We start from the raw sequence: 16488 nt of genomic DNA, 5'->3' as shown, positions 1-16488 counted from the left end.
GCGGAATATTTCATGGTAAACTAGGTGGGATGGATTCTGAAGGGCTTGAAAAGTGAAAACCCAAAGAGACTTTCTGACATGAGAGAGCTGGGCATTGTAGCCAGGAATATGGAAAGGAAGCGTGATGAAATGAAAAAACTAATTTGGAAAAATGGTGTGAACAGATGGAGGTGGAAGCATGTGACACTTTTCTAGATGGACTTGACAGGAAGAAGCTTAACTAGTTGATGGTGTGAAGTTGATGGATTGGGTGTTATTTTAACTGGACAGAGAAATGAAAGGCAATTATGGATGAAGTGTTAAAAATGTAGCTTGGATGTTATTCTTTTATATCATTGCTAAAGCAGGTGTAGTGGGAGGTAGTCTGTGGCTATATCTGCATTAGGAAGCTGCTTTTCCTGTTTTTCAGGGGGGAAAAATAGGTCAGCAGTGGGGTAACTTTAGATTGTACTATGTAGAAGCACATACACTGCTACCGCTCTGAGCGGGATGGAAGGACTTGCTAGTAAAAATGCATACTGGGACTGTACTGGAGATTATGTTGCTTGGTACTGCAGAAAAAGAAGTGGGATCTATGTGGGTTTTTGTCATCAGCACAGCCTCGGAATGTATTTCTCGTTATGTACTTCATGAAGGCACCTTGAAATTCTGCTAGATAGATCCAAGGCTTGTGTACTGTCAGTGTTACTGTTTCCCTTGGTGGTGCATTGGGCACCTTACAGTTGTAAAGAAAGGTACAGTCTGACCAGTTTTCGTTCCAATGGACAATATACAAATAAGGTTGTAAAGAAAGGATGAAATATAAAAGCAGCGTGAATGTACTAGCACAAACCGTAACCGCCAATGCAAGAGTTGGTGGAGAATAAGCTTCAGAAGGGCTTGTAGCAGGAATTTGGTCATGATGGTTGCTAAAGCCTTGACAAAATCTCGCCCAAGGTGTTCCTCCTCTCTCTGTTTTCACTGGTGGTCTGCCAGGCTGCTGCTGGGTTGTCCTGGGGGTTTTAATATTGGAGCTTGAACTGGGTCAAGCACTGTCTATGCATTGGGATTCATAAACTCTTGCGCTGGGTGCAGATTGTCTTTTGCTTCCAGTGATGGACGAGTGCTGGAACCTGTGTTTTAACTGCCTGTCGCTCAGGTCCAATATTGACTCTGCAGATTCATCACGTGGATTTAGTGCAAGCTTTTCCTGGAACTTCGCTGAAGAGTTGAATGAGTACTTGGCTTATAACGTGTTGCTTTAGAAGCTATAGGTTAACTTTTAGACAGAGGTTTATCCCCCTCTCTTGCATGATTGAGATAATTTTTGAACAACTTTCCTTTAGACTTGAGTGATATACCTGCAGAATAACTTGAAAGGCAAAGCGTGATCACACTGGGTCCCAAGTGCATGCAATTGGTGGTGGAGGCAATTAGTAGCCTTGAAATATTTAAACAAGTGAGTCCAATCTTAGTAGCAGTGGCAAGTCAAGGGATATTGGATTCTAAAAGCAAAAGTATCTCAGTTCTTTTTCAGAGTCTTTATAAATATTGATTGAGGACCAGGGCTTTGGCATTAACAAACTAATATAGATCACATCATTTGCACTACCTTTTTCAGATAAGGAATAAATGGTTTGCCAAGTAAATCGATATGTGAAAATACCATTTTATGTCATCTGTTTGTTTTCTTTTTATTTAGCCAAGAAGTGTTACAGTATTTTTTTTTTTTGAGGGGTCCACACTGAAAAAAATACACTTATTCATGTTTGGTTGTATGTGGGGGTTGTGTATATGCATCTGTAATCTTGAAAACTTTCAGGTTTGTTAGCTGAGGCAATTAAATGCAAAATACAGTGCTTGATGGGCTGCATGCAAGATTACAGAAGTTACAAGTTTTGGATCCTGATGTCATTATAGTGTAGATGTGCATTAGTGTTATGTTCTCTAGAGTAGTATTTTTGCTATTATGAGATGATCTGTGGAATAATAATAAGTCTGTACAGGAGCTGAGTGACAATGTGGAGCAGCCACAGTTTTCAGTGTGCACAAGTCTGAGTAAACCTCAGACTCAAAATGTCAGGTTCATTTTTCCTGTGGATATTCTAATGAAAAGCTAACAGATGTGTTCATCAGAATGTCACATGTTTGGTTGGAATCTCTGCTATTAGTTCTGGAATGAAATGGAAAGGAGGTGGATGGTTGGATGTGCTCATCCCTTTCTTCCTGACTGGATCAGCTGATTCTGGGGTTGATGATAGATAAAGCAAGAGTCTGCCTGAACTTCTGTCTGCCGTAGCTTTTATCTTCCTGCCTTTGAGCTGCCAAGACTCGTGCTCTGTTGAGGTTTCTTTTAGTTCCAGATGAAGCATCTTGGATCTTCTGCTGCACAGCAAAGTACTTGCTGTTCTAAAAATCCACAGGCGTGTGCTTCTCTTGGCCCTGAGGGGTAGTCCTCCTGTGCAGTCAGTGACTACAGCAGGAGTCACTTAGCAGCATGTGTTAATGGGACTGACCTATTGACAGAATAAATTATCCATTTAAACCTAAAATGTGGAAAATGCACTGATGCTTTTTAAATGTGATGCGTTTAAAGGATAATTGTTAACTATATTCAGTGTCATTGTTTTCATAAGCTGTCATGGCGTCCTGATAATTTGACGCCTCTACAACTTATTTATAAATGTTTTGTGCATTTAACTGTTGTTTTCTGCGGCTGCCTAGAAGGTCCCCATTAGCAAAATGCAGTTTCCTGTTTCTGTCTTTATGACATCTAGAAAATGTAATTGCATAAAGTGAAAAGAAAAAGCCATTTGTACAGCCTGATCATCATAGGTCATGAAACAAGCACAGCCTAATAAAGCGTTGGCATGAAAGGCGACTTTTACTTTTCTCCCCTTGCTCCTCCATATGCTCATTTGTAGAATAGCAAATTATAAACAAGAACATTATTTAATCCTTGCCTCTAGCAGTCTTCTTTGTATGTGCTCTGTGCAGCTTTAGTTGAGAGAATATGAATCCTAAGTCCCATTTTGACAGAGACTAGAATTTTCACATGATCATGCGATCCCTCTGATGCTTACCCAGCATCAAGCCTTTGTGTCTTTTGGGATTTAGATTTTTCTGTCTTTCTGGAAATGTAGGAAGAGTGTTAAAATGCAGCTCTCAAAGTCCAGGGACTAAGCAGAGCGTATTGATCCCCTCCCATTCACGTACACATTTGATGTGAGAACGCTGACCTAGAAGCACTGAGTTAGTTTATTAGTTTTGACATTGGGATTCGTTAGTTGTAATTCAATTAGAAGCACGCTGATGGATGTGTTTGTATGCTGGGGCTGGCAGCTACTTCAGGTTCAGAAACTTACAATTCTAGTTGGGAAATTGTTTTGTGCGATCTTGGGTAAGATTTGTATTGCTAGGCTAAAAGTGACATCGTTCTTGATTTGGTTTTTAATAGATTTCTCTCTGTTTCCAATTATGTTTCTAATTAGAATAATGTCTTATTTCCCATGACAGTTTAAAAATAATGCAAAGTCTGTAAAAGAGAAGCTATCAAGATGATTGAATAATGTTTTCTTTTTCATTTGTTAGACTGAAACCTTTTTCCATCTTAATTGGATATATAGACCTACTAGGCTACAGGAGTAATTTTGGTATTTACAGAAGGTTATGGTGTAGTAGTTATGCTTTCATCTGTCAATGTGTCTTGGGGCTGTTTCCATTCTCACCCCAGCACACACACCAGCCCTTAACCAGCCAGCTGTGCATATTCCCTTTCTAGCGGGAAGACAGAATACCTCTCTGCCTTTCTATATAAATCTCAGCTTTTCAGATGTGAGATCTGCTCTCTGTCCTACTCTCTGCTTTCCCACCCAGGCAGAGCTCTTTCACTTCACACCTGGGGTAGGGTCTTTTGCAGCAGCATTGTTTCTCTAGGCCCAAAGATGTTCTCCTGCCACTGAGAACTGAGATTTACAGCTCAAGGGATGGATGTCTGAATAACCGACTCTGAGAGCCTGAGTCCTAGTTGAGAACCTAGTTGTAGTTTAAGACAATCAAAAGTGTCTGCAGTGGAAAGAATGTAGAAGAGATCTGGAGCCGGCATTCAGTAGTTGCTGGAACTCGCTCTTTGAGGGAAAGACAGATCTAAACATGCTGTGGTTGTGGAAGGGGTTTAGGCAGTCTGGGATGGAGGCTAAATCCAAAGCTGTCTCCATGGCTGCCAGCTCAGAAAGCTCTGGGGTCTTAGAGGCTGACTGCAGTGAACTTACCTCTCTATGCATAATTTAGCATGGCTGAGTGCAGCTACCACAAGAGCCTGCCCATGTTTTTCTGGAGCATGACTTAAGTCAAGCCTCTGCCTGAGGTATGCTGCTGCCGTGTGTGTAATTACCTTTGGAGGTATGGGAGAAAGGTTGGGAGCTCAGGGATATGAGAAGGGATGGCATTCCCTTTCTGCTAAGTACCTCTGACAGTGCTGCGGTGATAGACGAGGTTAGAACAGTGCTAAAGCTGTGATGCTTGCCAGAAAAATCTGCGATTGCAGATAAATACATATTTGCAAGGTCATAGTGGTGATGTGCTTTGTAGCATCAGACATGAGGTTGAGAGTACATGGCAAGTCATGCGTTCTGACTCTCAGCCCCTGGAATGGGTTGACTGTCACAGAAGGTTCAGGACTACAGCTATGGCTGTTACTTTTTGTAACAGCTCATTTTGTAATAATGATACTTCCTTAAGTTAACCAGTAAGCATGAGACACCAATTAATTACAGTAAAACCTGTTTGTGTTTCTAGAAAACCCTTTACTGCCACATGGATCAGGAAATTCATCTGGTTTAAAAAAGAATCCCTGCAAGGCTTCTCCCCTGTGTTCCTCCATCCTCCTCCGAAAACTGAACCACATGTGATGCTTTTGAGGCTGGCGTTCTGCTCTGGCTTGATTTGCAGAGCAGCTGGCACAGCTGAGGGATGCCAAGGTGCAGAGGTAGGGATGAGCAAGGGTAGCAGAAGTGCTTTAGGGAGGCTTTGCAGCCAAATGTTTCCTAGTGTTGGACGCCACCTCAGAGTGCAAAAGCAGAATCTGAAGTGCTTTGGTACGCAGCAAATTAAACAGATGACAGAAGACTTCTTCAAACAGTTTCAGGAGCTTTTTGTCACAAGATGTCCTTGAGGCTTGACCAGTGTCAAAAAGGCCTGGGTATCCGTTTGATAACAAGTATCACAGTTCATGCAATGAGATTAAAAAATACATACTTTTCTAGATGTAAACTGCATTGGTCTGGATCATGAATCAGTTTCTAGCAGAGAAGAATTAAGAAAATTTATCCATAAGGGGCTTTTTCTGTATCTGCCTGTGTCTGGACTTTTGCATCTTTTTTTGATATGGGATATGGGACTAGATGGGACCTTTGGTCTGATTTCTTATCTGGTATAGTTATTAAAGCCCCTACTTTCAGCTTGTGAGAGACTTAGTATTTCAGTGCAGTGAAACAGTCTTTCATGGTTAAGGCGGGCCAGATATGCCTTGAAGAAAAGTTCAAGTTTCCTTAGCCTTTTTTGTCTGTTCTTACCTTCAGGGTATACAGCATGGCACAAACAGAGAAGAAAGGTGGGCTGCTCCGGAAATCTTCAGCCTCCAAGAAGCCATTGAAAGAGAAAGTTGTGTTGATGTATGATGAGATTTTCACGGTAAGGACTTGAGCATCTCTTCTTTCTAAAGTGTTGTGTTAAATTTTCTTGGTTTAGTTTGTGCTGAGGGCTCTGCATGGTGGATTCTTTTCCCAAGGTAAGGACTGCACAATGTAGGCACACGCTTTAGGCTCTCCTACTGTCATGCAGAGCTCTGTATTCTGCTCTTTTCCTTAATGTCACTTTGTCCTGTTGTCTACCAGGATCATTTGTGATATATGGGAAGTCACGGCTTTTCAAGTATTTCTCAAAAAATAATCCAGAAAATAAACAGAGGCATGCCAATTGTGAGAGCTGCTTCTGTTTGTCCTGTTTCTGGGAATCTGTGTAGATAGAATTCTATATTGTGAGACCACTTGGTCATCCAGTGGGATGATGCTGACTCTGAGCTGCTCATGATAATGATTTTCTTTAAATTCTGCCTGAATGATTTCTTCTTGTTTGCTCTCGTGGCTGTTCCTTTTCCTTTCAGACAGAGGACCCCAGTAAATGCAACCCTAGGTTTTGGGAGGAGCTGTTTCTCATGAAGGTAATAGGAATTGAACATCCTCTGATTTGCTGCTGCTGTTCTGCCTACAAAGTGGCAGACTGTCAGTGCAAGGACTTGCGTTTCTAAGGTGTCAGTGGTTGTGTAACATGCATGAACTGCTTCTTAACCTGACAGGTCAACTTGGAATATCTGGAAGGCAAGCTGGAGGCTCTGGATGGGGAACAGTTAATGAAGATAAAAGATAACATCAACTGCTTGTTTCAGCACTGCATCCAGGCACTGGGTGAGGAGCACCCAATCAGAGTGGTCAATGCATTACAGGTACCATGCTGAGAGATAGGGAATGCCCTCTTTTGCTTCTGATGAGGCAGTGTATTTGCTGCTGGTGTCAAACATCTCGTGCTCATTTCTTTGCTTCTGAGGAGAAGTGATGTCTACAGAGCAGTTGCTACTTATTGTCTGTGGAGGTTACAAACATTCCTAGTCTCTTTAGTCTTTGAAGAACAATGGCTTGTTTCAGAATTAAAGAGGATCTCGTGGTGCAGGATGAAGCGGATGGCAGTGAGGGGACAAGAGGGGCTTGTTGACACTGCAGGCTGTCAGTTTGGGGGCTCAAGAGTAATCTGTGTAGCTTTGTCTGTATTCTACTTTCGCCTGTTCTTCCTCATTTCAGCCTCCTTTTTGAATTTCCATATGGGTTGAAAATTAAATAGAGCTCTGGAGAAGTTAGTGTGAAATTTATACAGGGGACTGTCCCTGCTGGACACTTCCTAATTGGCAGCTGTGAAGAATTGTCACCCAGAATTAATAGCCGTTTTCCTGTACGTTGCTCCTTACCAAAGCTGTGCTGTCCCATGTCTTGTGTGGGAGACTCCCCTCCTCAGTCTTGATGTTTGATGTTACTAGTTCACAGGCTGATTATTACAGTTTGGTGAATGCATTTGTCTCAGCTTCTCTCAGCTGTAGGAATATGGGATATGAATTTCAGGTTTGGAGAAGTCACCTGTACGAGACATTGGATTTTTTTTTTTGACAAAGAGACAGTGTGTTGGTCAGACTTAGTATAGCAGTGTGGTAACCAAACAGAAGTTTGTGCTCTCTATCACATTATGTCTGTCCGTACAGCAGATACTTTTGCTATAAACTATGTTGTATGGATGTTGTATGTTTTGGCATGCTTGAAATAAGAAATTAATCTGGAAAGCTCTAAGGTATGTCTATCCATATATTGGACACTGCTTCTGCCTTGCAGTTTCCTGATCAATATTTTTGGCCTTAAAGCCACATTTAGCTATTTTCCAGCTATAGATCGTGGTCCTGTCTGGTACAAACTGGGTCTGGACATAAGAAGCAGTAAGATTACCTTTCCTCAGAGTGCTGTGAAGTGAAGGGGTGAACAAACAGGAAGAATATGGACAAATATATTCTTCTCTAATTTTTTTGAGTTTTCAGCATCCAAGATCCTCCTTAGAAACAACAGAGGTGGAGGAGAGGTCAGACAAAATGTATGGCTTCCAGGCTGATGGTATTCATTTAAATATCTGTGCTTTGCCAGTGCTAGGAGAGGGTCTAAGGGTGGGTTTTGCTGTTGAGTTGTGGGTGTTGCCTTGCCTCTTACCCTCTCATTTTTCCCTTTGCAGACTTTATGTGCATTGATTCGGGGTGTCCATCAGAAGAATAAATCCACTTCTGGATTTGACATCATCAACATGCTTGTGGGTTTTGATAAGGCAGAGCTATGTATGAAGGTGAGGCCCTGGCAATGTAGAGAAACAGTTTGCACAGCAGCCACGTTGCAGGGGCAGTGATTTGTAGACAGGTCTGTCTACCAAGGTGCAGCTTTTGGGGGAAATATTCCAGCCACTTATTGAAAACAGCTGTCCTGAAGTTCTTTACTTGCTAGTGGCACAAAGACACTTGGGGTCCCCATGTTTGTTAGTAATATAACAGAACACTTTTCTTTCTTTTCCTTTAGTTCTATGCTGTGCAGTCACTATGGTTAAGAAATCATAAGGCCAGAAAAGGCTGTCATAAGCCATTAGCACCTAGTATTGAACCTCATACCTTTTGCTTAATTTTTAGCTGATAGTCATATCCTGTGTTCTCACATTTCCATCAGCACATGTACCATTTTAAACTTATTTGATGCTCTTCGCTGTAAAGATGTTGAGTTTTGGGAAATGACAAAGTAATCAGTGATAAAGCTGAATTCCTGTTGTATCTTTCATCTCTCTGCAAAAAGTAGTAATTTTTCATCTCTCTACAAATAGTAGTACATTTGGGGAAAATATTAAGTAGTAACTTACCTATCAGAACTACATTTTGCCTTTAAGAATAACTGTATTACCTGTACCTTAGTATTTGGAAAACAATTATTTATGAATATCTGTCAAACAGCTATATAGTATCTATTTTTAATCATAGCTAATATATGTACTATTAAATTGGAGGTGTGCTGCTTACAAAAAATCTCATGGTGCCTATAAGTAAAATGGAATATTGAAAAATGAAAGCACTCATATTACTGTCTTGCAAACAAAAAGGAAGATCATATTCATAGAGCTCAGAATTACTTTGTGAATAAAATCTATTGTTATATGTATACAAAAATCTCTCATGCATCTAGAGAAAACTCTTGGAAAATGATCATGATGTTATGTCTGTAGTCATTAAAATGTAGTTAACACAAAACAATGTTGAGAAACAGTAGTGTGAATGTGGCCTATGTAACAGTAGGAATGGCTCAATTATTGATTCTGGAATAACATGCATTTATTTGGTGCTCTTCTATTTGAATCTCCCAAAAAGCTTTTTATAACAAACATTTCAAATGATTTTAAATATTACTTTTAAATAACGTGATTGTTCTTCTTTAGAATCTCATGGAGAGCTTGGACTCGCTCCTCTGTGCAGAAGGTTCTGAAAGCCTCAAAAGCTTGTGTCTGAAGCTACTTCTCTGCTTGGTGACGGTAAATAAATACCAGCTGTATAATAACTTAAAGGCTTATATGAGCCACATCTTGAGGGATGGAACTGTCTCAAAACTTGAGCAGAATGCTGCAGTGTGAAGCTTAAGAAGGGGAAAGAAATTGTGAATGAGAACAAGGGTCAGCCCAGAATATGCATCATTGCTCTAACCACGATGCCAATACAGACTAGCAGACTGTTTTCACCTTGTAAGATAGGTGCCAACTGGGGCAAAAGGGGAGAGACACAGGAGGAAGTGTCAGTTGGATCCACACTTCTTTTTTAGGGAAAAAGATATTTAAGAAGTCTCAGATAAATGGAAAGGGAGCAGAGGAGAGGAGTTGAGGAAAGACAGGAAGTGTGGAGTAGACAAGAGTGGTGAGGATGCGAAGAATGAGGAAGTTGGAACAAATGACCACTCGTCATCTCTTGGAGAAGGTCAACTGTGAACTATTTTGGCTGCGATAAGAGAAAATTGAGCGCGGGGGAGGTCTTCGCTGCCATGTTCATGATGGGAAAGTGCTCAGTGGAGCATATGCGCCCTGTTTTTTCATCCTCTGCCTCCTGTGTAGCAGCCTACTTCAGCTGCTGATGGCTGTTGTCATGCAGCTGTGTAAAATACCAATCTGTAGAGGAAAGGGGGAGCTCTTAGTACGTGGGTCATGCTTCTTGCCAGAGAGGGGTGGGAGGCAGGACAGATTTCTTTTACTTCATGTCTAGCTCTACTGCTAGTCACACCTTGACTTGCTGACTAAGTGTGAGATTCTGGATAAATGTGTCTGTCTGGTAGTAGAACTCCTCTGTTCCCAGTGTGTGCCAGAGGCAGCTACAACATCATGGGAGGCTTCGGGTGAGATTTTAAAACTTGTGTTTGTACTCAGGTGACAGATAACATTAGCCAGAACACCATCCTGGAGTACGTGATGATTAACAGCATATTTGAAGCTATTTTACAGGTAAGGGTTCTTCTACTGCAGGGGCTCTTCTTCCATAGTGAGAGCTTTCAGTGATATATTTGCTTTTCAGCTTTTTCAGTGCAGCATAGCTGACTGGCACTGTGTGTTGCTTCCATTCATAGCTCAGTCATAGATTTTTTTTTTTTTTTTTTTTTTAAATGCTGTCTCCTCCTTGCTCTAGTCTGCTGGTTTTAGTCACTACTGAGTATTTAAAGTATTTTCACTTGAGACATTTGTGCATAGATAGAAGCTGAACAGATTTCTGGGCTAATTTCACAGAGAATTCCTGTATCGGAGGAACTTTTTTCAAAAGGCATTCTGGATATATTGAGTTTTTTCTGCCCTTTGATAAATTATAGTTTTTAGAAGGGAACTGGGCTTGGGGAAACCCAGAAAACATGCACAGATAATGTTGGTGATGCACTGAGATACTCTCCAGTGCTGTTGAGAAATATATTTGCCCTTTATGCCCAGAAAGCCTATGTGCATTGTCTCTGTGATAAATAAGCTTCTCTGTGTGCAGAACTTCTTAGAAGCACGGACACTCCCTCAACCTTAAATATCCTCTTTCAGTTAGGACATGATTTGCTCTTACGCATAGGTTTCACGACCACGCACTGTCTGAGAGTCACTGCAAGCTTCCTGAAGCAGGCCTGAACAGAACAGTGTGATTATTTATTCCAGATCCTGTCCAGCCCACTTAGTCGCAGGGAGCACGGCTATGATGCTGTTGTCCTTCTTGCCTTGCTGGTCAACTACAGAAAGTATGAGGTAGGTATTCTTCTGGATAACAGAAACATCACTTCTCTCTATTTCATTAATTTACACTGGCCTCTGAATTATTAAGGCGGCCTACAGTACAGTTTTTAGCAGTACACGCTATAACATTTGTCAGGGTACCAGCACAGAGCTACAGAAATTTTGCAAGGCAGTCATATTATGCTAACTGTATCTGTCTCTGACGTATGTGTATAATCAAATGTGTATGATATTCATACAGCTCGTTTTGAGCAAGTGTGAAAGAAACTACCTAGGGGATTTCATTTCCTTCATGAAAGTATTCTGAGGAACGTCCTTTTGGAAGAGTTACTGTTGTGCCGAACTTGCATGTTTGCCTCTGTGTGTGTGACTGTGGTTATACATAATCTCCAAATTAAAATGAGCTGTCAGTCATCTTGGGCTTCAGACCGAATTTGTGATGCGGAACCTGACTAGCAGACTGAAAGAGCACAGATCCCCAGAAGAGATGGTGAAGCTGTGACCAAAGAATGAACTGAAACATCACAGCTAGTATTTCCAAGACCAGTCTGTCTCTGTCTCTTTGACTGATTCCTCTCTGAGAAACTTCATTCATCTTCCTTTTTCTAAACTGATTGTGCTACTTTGTGGTGTATTCCCATTTTTTTCTGTTACTCATCACCTTGAAAAAGAAACATTTCAAATGTCAAAAAAACCACCTAATGTTGGCTTTTCTTTGCATGAGGCATGATGCTTTAATGATCAATCTTATTTTTTTCCATCATTAGGAATATCTTAATATACTTAGATTGGCAGAAAATGAAAGTGCTGGAATACCCCCTCCTCAACAGAATTACTGGGAGGAGGCAGGCTCCAAAGCCTACCTGGTTTTATAATAGATCTTGTTTTGAATTATGAATAGACCTAGAGAATAGGCAAAGACAGGAGCTACGCTTAGTGTCAAAGTAATCTATGCTAATTTCTCATTCCTGTGAATGTTGTCAGAATCATGAATTACAGATTCTGTTCAGCAGTCTGTGCCATGGTAGCATGGAACAGGAGCATGGAGATTGGTTTCGGTATATGGCCATGAGGGAAACTGTTGGGACTGATATGGGTAGGGTTACTGATGAGGGCAGACTGGAAAGACCAGAGGTCTCATTGCAACATTCAGGTCAAAAGGTGGAGAGCTGTGTAGTCCCATCCCTGAGCTATGGACCCCTGTATAGTATAGTTTATGTCCTTAGTAAGGTAGAGTGCCGTGAGTACATAAGACTTGTCCTCTGCTCTTTGCAGTAGCTTTCTGTAGAGTATTGAGTTGGGGTCGAGTGCTTTGGAAAACGTTGTCCTGGATGTCTTCAAACTGGGCACCCAAAAGAAATTGTGCTGATGTTTAAAAAGTACAATCCAACCTGTGGCAGACGTGGAGCAAGGGGAATTTCAGCTTGAGTAGTTCATCTGGCAATGTTGAAAGCAACTTGAAGAAAGGCTTTATATGATGGCTGCCTGACACTGCCCTTTGTAAGCAGCGCTACAAGCAAAGCCTGTAGTAATGCAGTCATAATCTTTGTCCTTAGGTAGAGTAGCTGCTTTCATTTGCTGTTCTTTGGCCCTTAGACTCAGTTTGATGGTTGCCTGGTTGTCAGTGTATTGCAGCATACTTTCATGCCTCAAATCCTTTGGAGTTCTCTTTTTAGTTAACTGTGCTGGAGTTGATAGGTTCTCTTTTGTTCTGAACTTCATTGGTTGCTAAATTATGTTTCCAGCTGCTTAAGAAAATCTAATTAGGCTGAAAATTAATTAGTTGACTATGATTTTGTGTCTGTCTTTAATGTGAATACCAGTGTGTTTTGCATCAGGATGTTCTTTCATATTTTTGGGATGTGAATTTTGTAGTCTCCTCTCAAATTCCCTGGGGAATATCTGTCCGTGTTTTCATTACCATCTTGGCTTGCTCATTAACTTCTGTTCTAGTAGTAAAAATGATTTACATGTCTTTACATGGAACCTTTAAAGGGATAGCCCTGATCTGAAACCTAATAATTTTCAAAAGTTGTTCCAAGTATACACTTATTCAAGTCTTCAGCTATATATATTTTTTTAATACTAGTCCTGATTTCAGAGAAAATATTTTTACCTTGATACTATGTGAGAGAAACATAAAAGACTAACTAAATAATTGACTATATCAGGAAAATGGTATTCAGTGTACACAAAAGGCTGCCAAGCAGAGAAAATGCTGTGAGGAAGAGTATTTATTTGATCACTTTCTCAGTGTTTTAAGGCATGGGCTGCTAGAATAGCAAGTTAAAACATAAAATCAGGTAATGACTTTTAAATAGTTAGATTCATTGATAACATCTAAGTGGAAATTTCTTTGCCTCATGTTCAACCTGCTAGAATTGCATATTGTGTCTTTTACTAGGCAGAGCTGAAAGAAATTAGTCAAAACGTGGGCTTTTCCCTTTGTGTGCTTGTCTGGCAACATATAGTGTATCTGACAGCCCTTCATGTCCGGTTACATGCACTTGCCTCTCCTTGATATAGTCAACTACAGGTGCTGAAGAGACACTTACCAACATTGAAGAGTCAGAAAATGAATCTTTTTTTTTTTTTTTTTAAAGGAAAAAAAAAAGGTCTCACACAACTCAAATTATTTTAAATGAATCTCTTCAACAAAAAGAGTAATTATCCAAGCTCCAATTCCCTGCAAGATGGCCTGCCTGCAGAGGAGATGGCCTCATCAGGGCTGGCAGCAAAGCTGCTGAATCATCCCTAATGAGTGTTCAGGGAAAAGTCTTGCAAGGGATAATCGAGTGGACTCTGGCCTTCGTTTGTGTTACAGATGTGAAGATAAGTTAAGCACCTAACTAAGGATTATACATGATTAACTTGTTTTTTTCCTACTTTCTTTTCCTACCAAAAAAATTCTTTGCCATAGGTTTGTGTTGGAGGCAGAGGTACATTTGGGGGTATGGAGGAGATCTCACTCCCTCTGCCAGACCTGTGTGCTTCTTCATATAATACTCGCTTTGTATGGCATGTCTTACCTGGGGATTGCTTTAAAAATTACCTGGTAATTATCTCCCCACAGCTTCCACCTTCATTTCTATGAGATTGTTGGCATCTAATGGTGGGTAGTTTGTGGAGGACATCTTGAGTATTCCCAGGTTCCAGGAGTTTGTGTCTGTACCTCATCACTGACAAGAAGACCTTAAAGCTATAGTGTTTGTTATCTGACGGCAGCAATATGAAAAGACCTATGTTCTCTGAAGAGCTGAGAATCATATTTTTGAGTTCTTTCTGGAGGCAGAAGCTATTTCTAAGTTTGTGTAACCGCTTCATTGACACTCTTTGAAGTTTTCAAAATGCTTATCAACCACTTTTCAAGGCTGTTGCATGTTTCTGCATGTTGTGAAGTGGCAGGCGTAATTTAGACTTTTAAAACTTCTGCTGTTATTCCCAGGGAACTGAACTCTGAAACAGCAGGATTAGAACAGGGAAGCAGGCAGGGAGTGTGGGGTGGGCTTAGGAGTGCTTGTACAACTTGCAGGTTGCTGACGTTCATCGTAGATGTGCAGACTAATGCTCATAGACAGTAACGGGAACTGTTGGCCCTCAAGGAGGGGCAGGAGCAAACTGCATGCCCTGTGGGCAGCACAGGAAATATTCTCATCACACTGGTACAGACTTGCACACTGAAAGGCACTAGAAACTGCCTTGTCCTATATAGAGTAATACAGTGTGTGGATTGCACTGGTTAGTCGTCTGCTCGCTGCTTAAGGAGTTAGGGAAATCTAGAGGAGGCATGGAATGTGTCAGGGGAGTGGAATACTTCAGACAGGAATTATTAAACAGACTTCTGCAGATATGGAAATGACAATTGAAAAGATAGAGGGCAGAGATCTGTAGCAAGCTAGGCCAGCTTCATGACCCGATCAGCCATGTGCCGATGACATGTTGCTGCCAAGAGGCAGGAGACATGGAGCATGCATCCTGGAAAGTCATGGGCAACAGGAGCATGAAGAGTTGTTCGTTCATAGGCTGGAGATGACAACGAACCCACTCCCCCCGCCTTTCTGTGATGGGACGGAGTGTATGACTAGGTCTCAGGGCAGCCTGGTGGCACTGGTCAGTGCAGTATCTCCCAGGATAACCCTGCAGCCTCTAGTCCAGCATAGCCCTGCTGCCCGTTGCCTGGAAAAGCCCCATCACTTTTATTGGTCATGAGTCACAGGCTGGCCTCTCTTCTGTGCGTGAGCTGTGGTGTGGAGACTTTATCCTTGTTGTATAAGGAGAGCAAGAGAATGACTGAAATTAGCAAAACTAAGATATATTTACATGGATGGATTTTCATCTATATTTAATTATGGATTTGTGAAGCTTGCTTCTGCTTTACTGACACTAACTAAATTTAATTTCTGAAGGGGAGCATGGTTGTACAGAGAGGACCATATATTGTTACTCAATAGGAGCCTCTACTCCAGCCTCAAGGAAATGGCTTTGCATGCTTCATGCACAGATGGGTTCTGCATGAGTTTTCTGTCTTTTTCTGAGACAGCAGACAGGGCTGCGTGCTGCTGGAGGCAGGCTGACAGACTGGCTGAGCTTTGGTCTGTTCTGATCAGTTTCTTTTCTGAACCAAAAAGAAAGCCTGATCCTCCCAAAGCACCAAATAATTGTGAGTGGTGTTTTCTGATCAGCCTTATTTTTAACTCGCTGTCAAGCTGTGGGCAAATCAGTCAGATAACTGTGTAACTTGTAGGGCTGCATCTGATGCATGCTTTGTGTTTTATTCTTCCCATCCACTTTGGACTTAATACATATATAGAGCCTTTTCTTCTCTGTCCTGATTCCAAATCAACTTTGTTAGTTTTGCACTGACACATATAAACCAGGAAAAACAAATGTACATTGCTAATCTAAAATACTTCCTAAATTATTAGGACTTATCTTTATAGATGGAGCCTGTGTGCTTTTTTCAGCTAAGTTCAAGGAATTTATATTCTCCAGGGACTTCCAGCTCTCAGTGTTGTAAACTGTTAAAGTGTTGAGCTCTAACCCAGCATCAGATGAGTCTGTAACATTGTCACGCCTTCCTGGGTCCTCCTTCCTTTAAGCAATCTTTGCAAGGTGTTGCAAAAGGGAGATATCAGAACAGTAATGTTCAGTCCCAGCTTCACTGCTTGTTCCTGCTGCATAACAGTGTGTGTGTCACAGATAACAGGCTTGCAGGACAGCTGCTCCACTTTCAAGACTGACAGATGAGCTAGCAGAGGAGCAGAAATTCCCTCTCTTCTCAATAAAATCAGGAGACTGCCTGGCTGAGCCAGTAAAGAGGTGTCCCAGGCATAGCAGCCTTAGCGTGTGCTTGACTCCTGTTTCTTTATGTGTATTCTGCTTTGTGGGACAGGAGAGAGATTCTTCCCAGGTGGCTGGGTAAACTTGGAAAGATAATAGTGTTGTTTTCCTGAAGGCTGAACTTAAAACCAATTTTCTTTCTTCCTTCTCCCCCCACCCTGAGCAGTCAGTGAATCCCTACATTGTGAAGCTCTCCATCGTAGATGATGAGGCCACACTCAATGTGAGTATTTGACTTGATTCCTCTGCGCTGCTGGGCATGCTTTCACGTGTGGTGTTAGTGTAATAAATGTAGTCATGGTGTCT

The 16488-nt window shown here is 41.4% G+C and overlaps 1 protein-coding gene across 2 annotated transcripts in view; it reads left to right on the top strand.

Moving 5' to 3' along the window:
- Nucleotides 1-16488, top strand: part of ARMH3 (armadillo like helical domain containing 3) — a 133934-nt gene that overhangs the window by 1930 nt on the left and 115516 nt on the right. Inside the window, exons 2-10 of one of the 2 annotated variants that reach the window (XM_050899030.1) lie at nt 4777-4966; nt 5559-5670; nt 6143-6199; nt 6335-6481; nt 7801-7908; nt 9037-9129; nt 10009-10083; nt 10768-10854; nt 16349-16405. In XM_050899030.1, coding sequence (XP_050754987.1) covers nt 5569-5670; nt 6143-6199; nt 6335-6481; nt 7801-7908; nt 9037-9129; nt 10009-10083; nt 10768-10854; nt 16349-16405 — 726 coding nt within the window. In that variant the 5' untranslated portion in view covers nt 4777-4966; nt 5559-5568. The remainder of the gene's footprint in view (nt 1-4776; nt 4967-5558; nt 5671-6142; nt 6200-6334; nt 6482-7800; nt 7909-9036; nt 9130-10008; nt 10084-10767; nt 10855-16348; nt 16406-16488) is intronic. The other variant, XM_050899031.1, reaches the window with a different exon arrangement.

The sequence above is a fragment of the Gymnogyps californianus genome, chromosome 6 (assembly GCF_018139145.2).
Source record: "Gymnogyps californianus isolate 813 chromosome 6, ASM1813914v2, whole genome shotgun sequence".
NCBI lineage: Eukaryota > Metazoa > Chordata > Aves > Accipitriformes > Cathartidae > Gymnogyps > Gymnogyps californianus.
The sequence above is the reverse complement of the archived record's forward strand: the minus strand, read 5'-3'. Positions and strand labels throughout refer to the sequence as shown.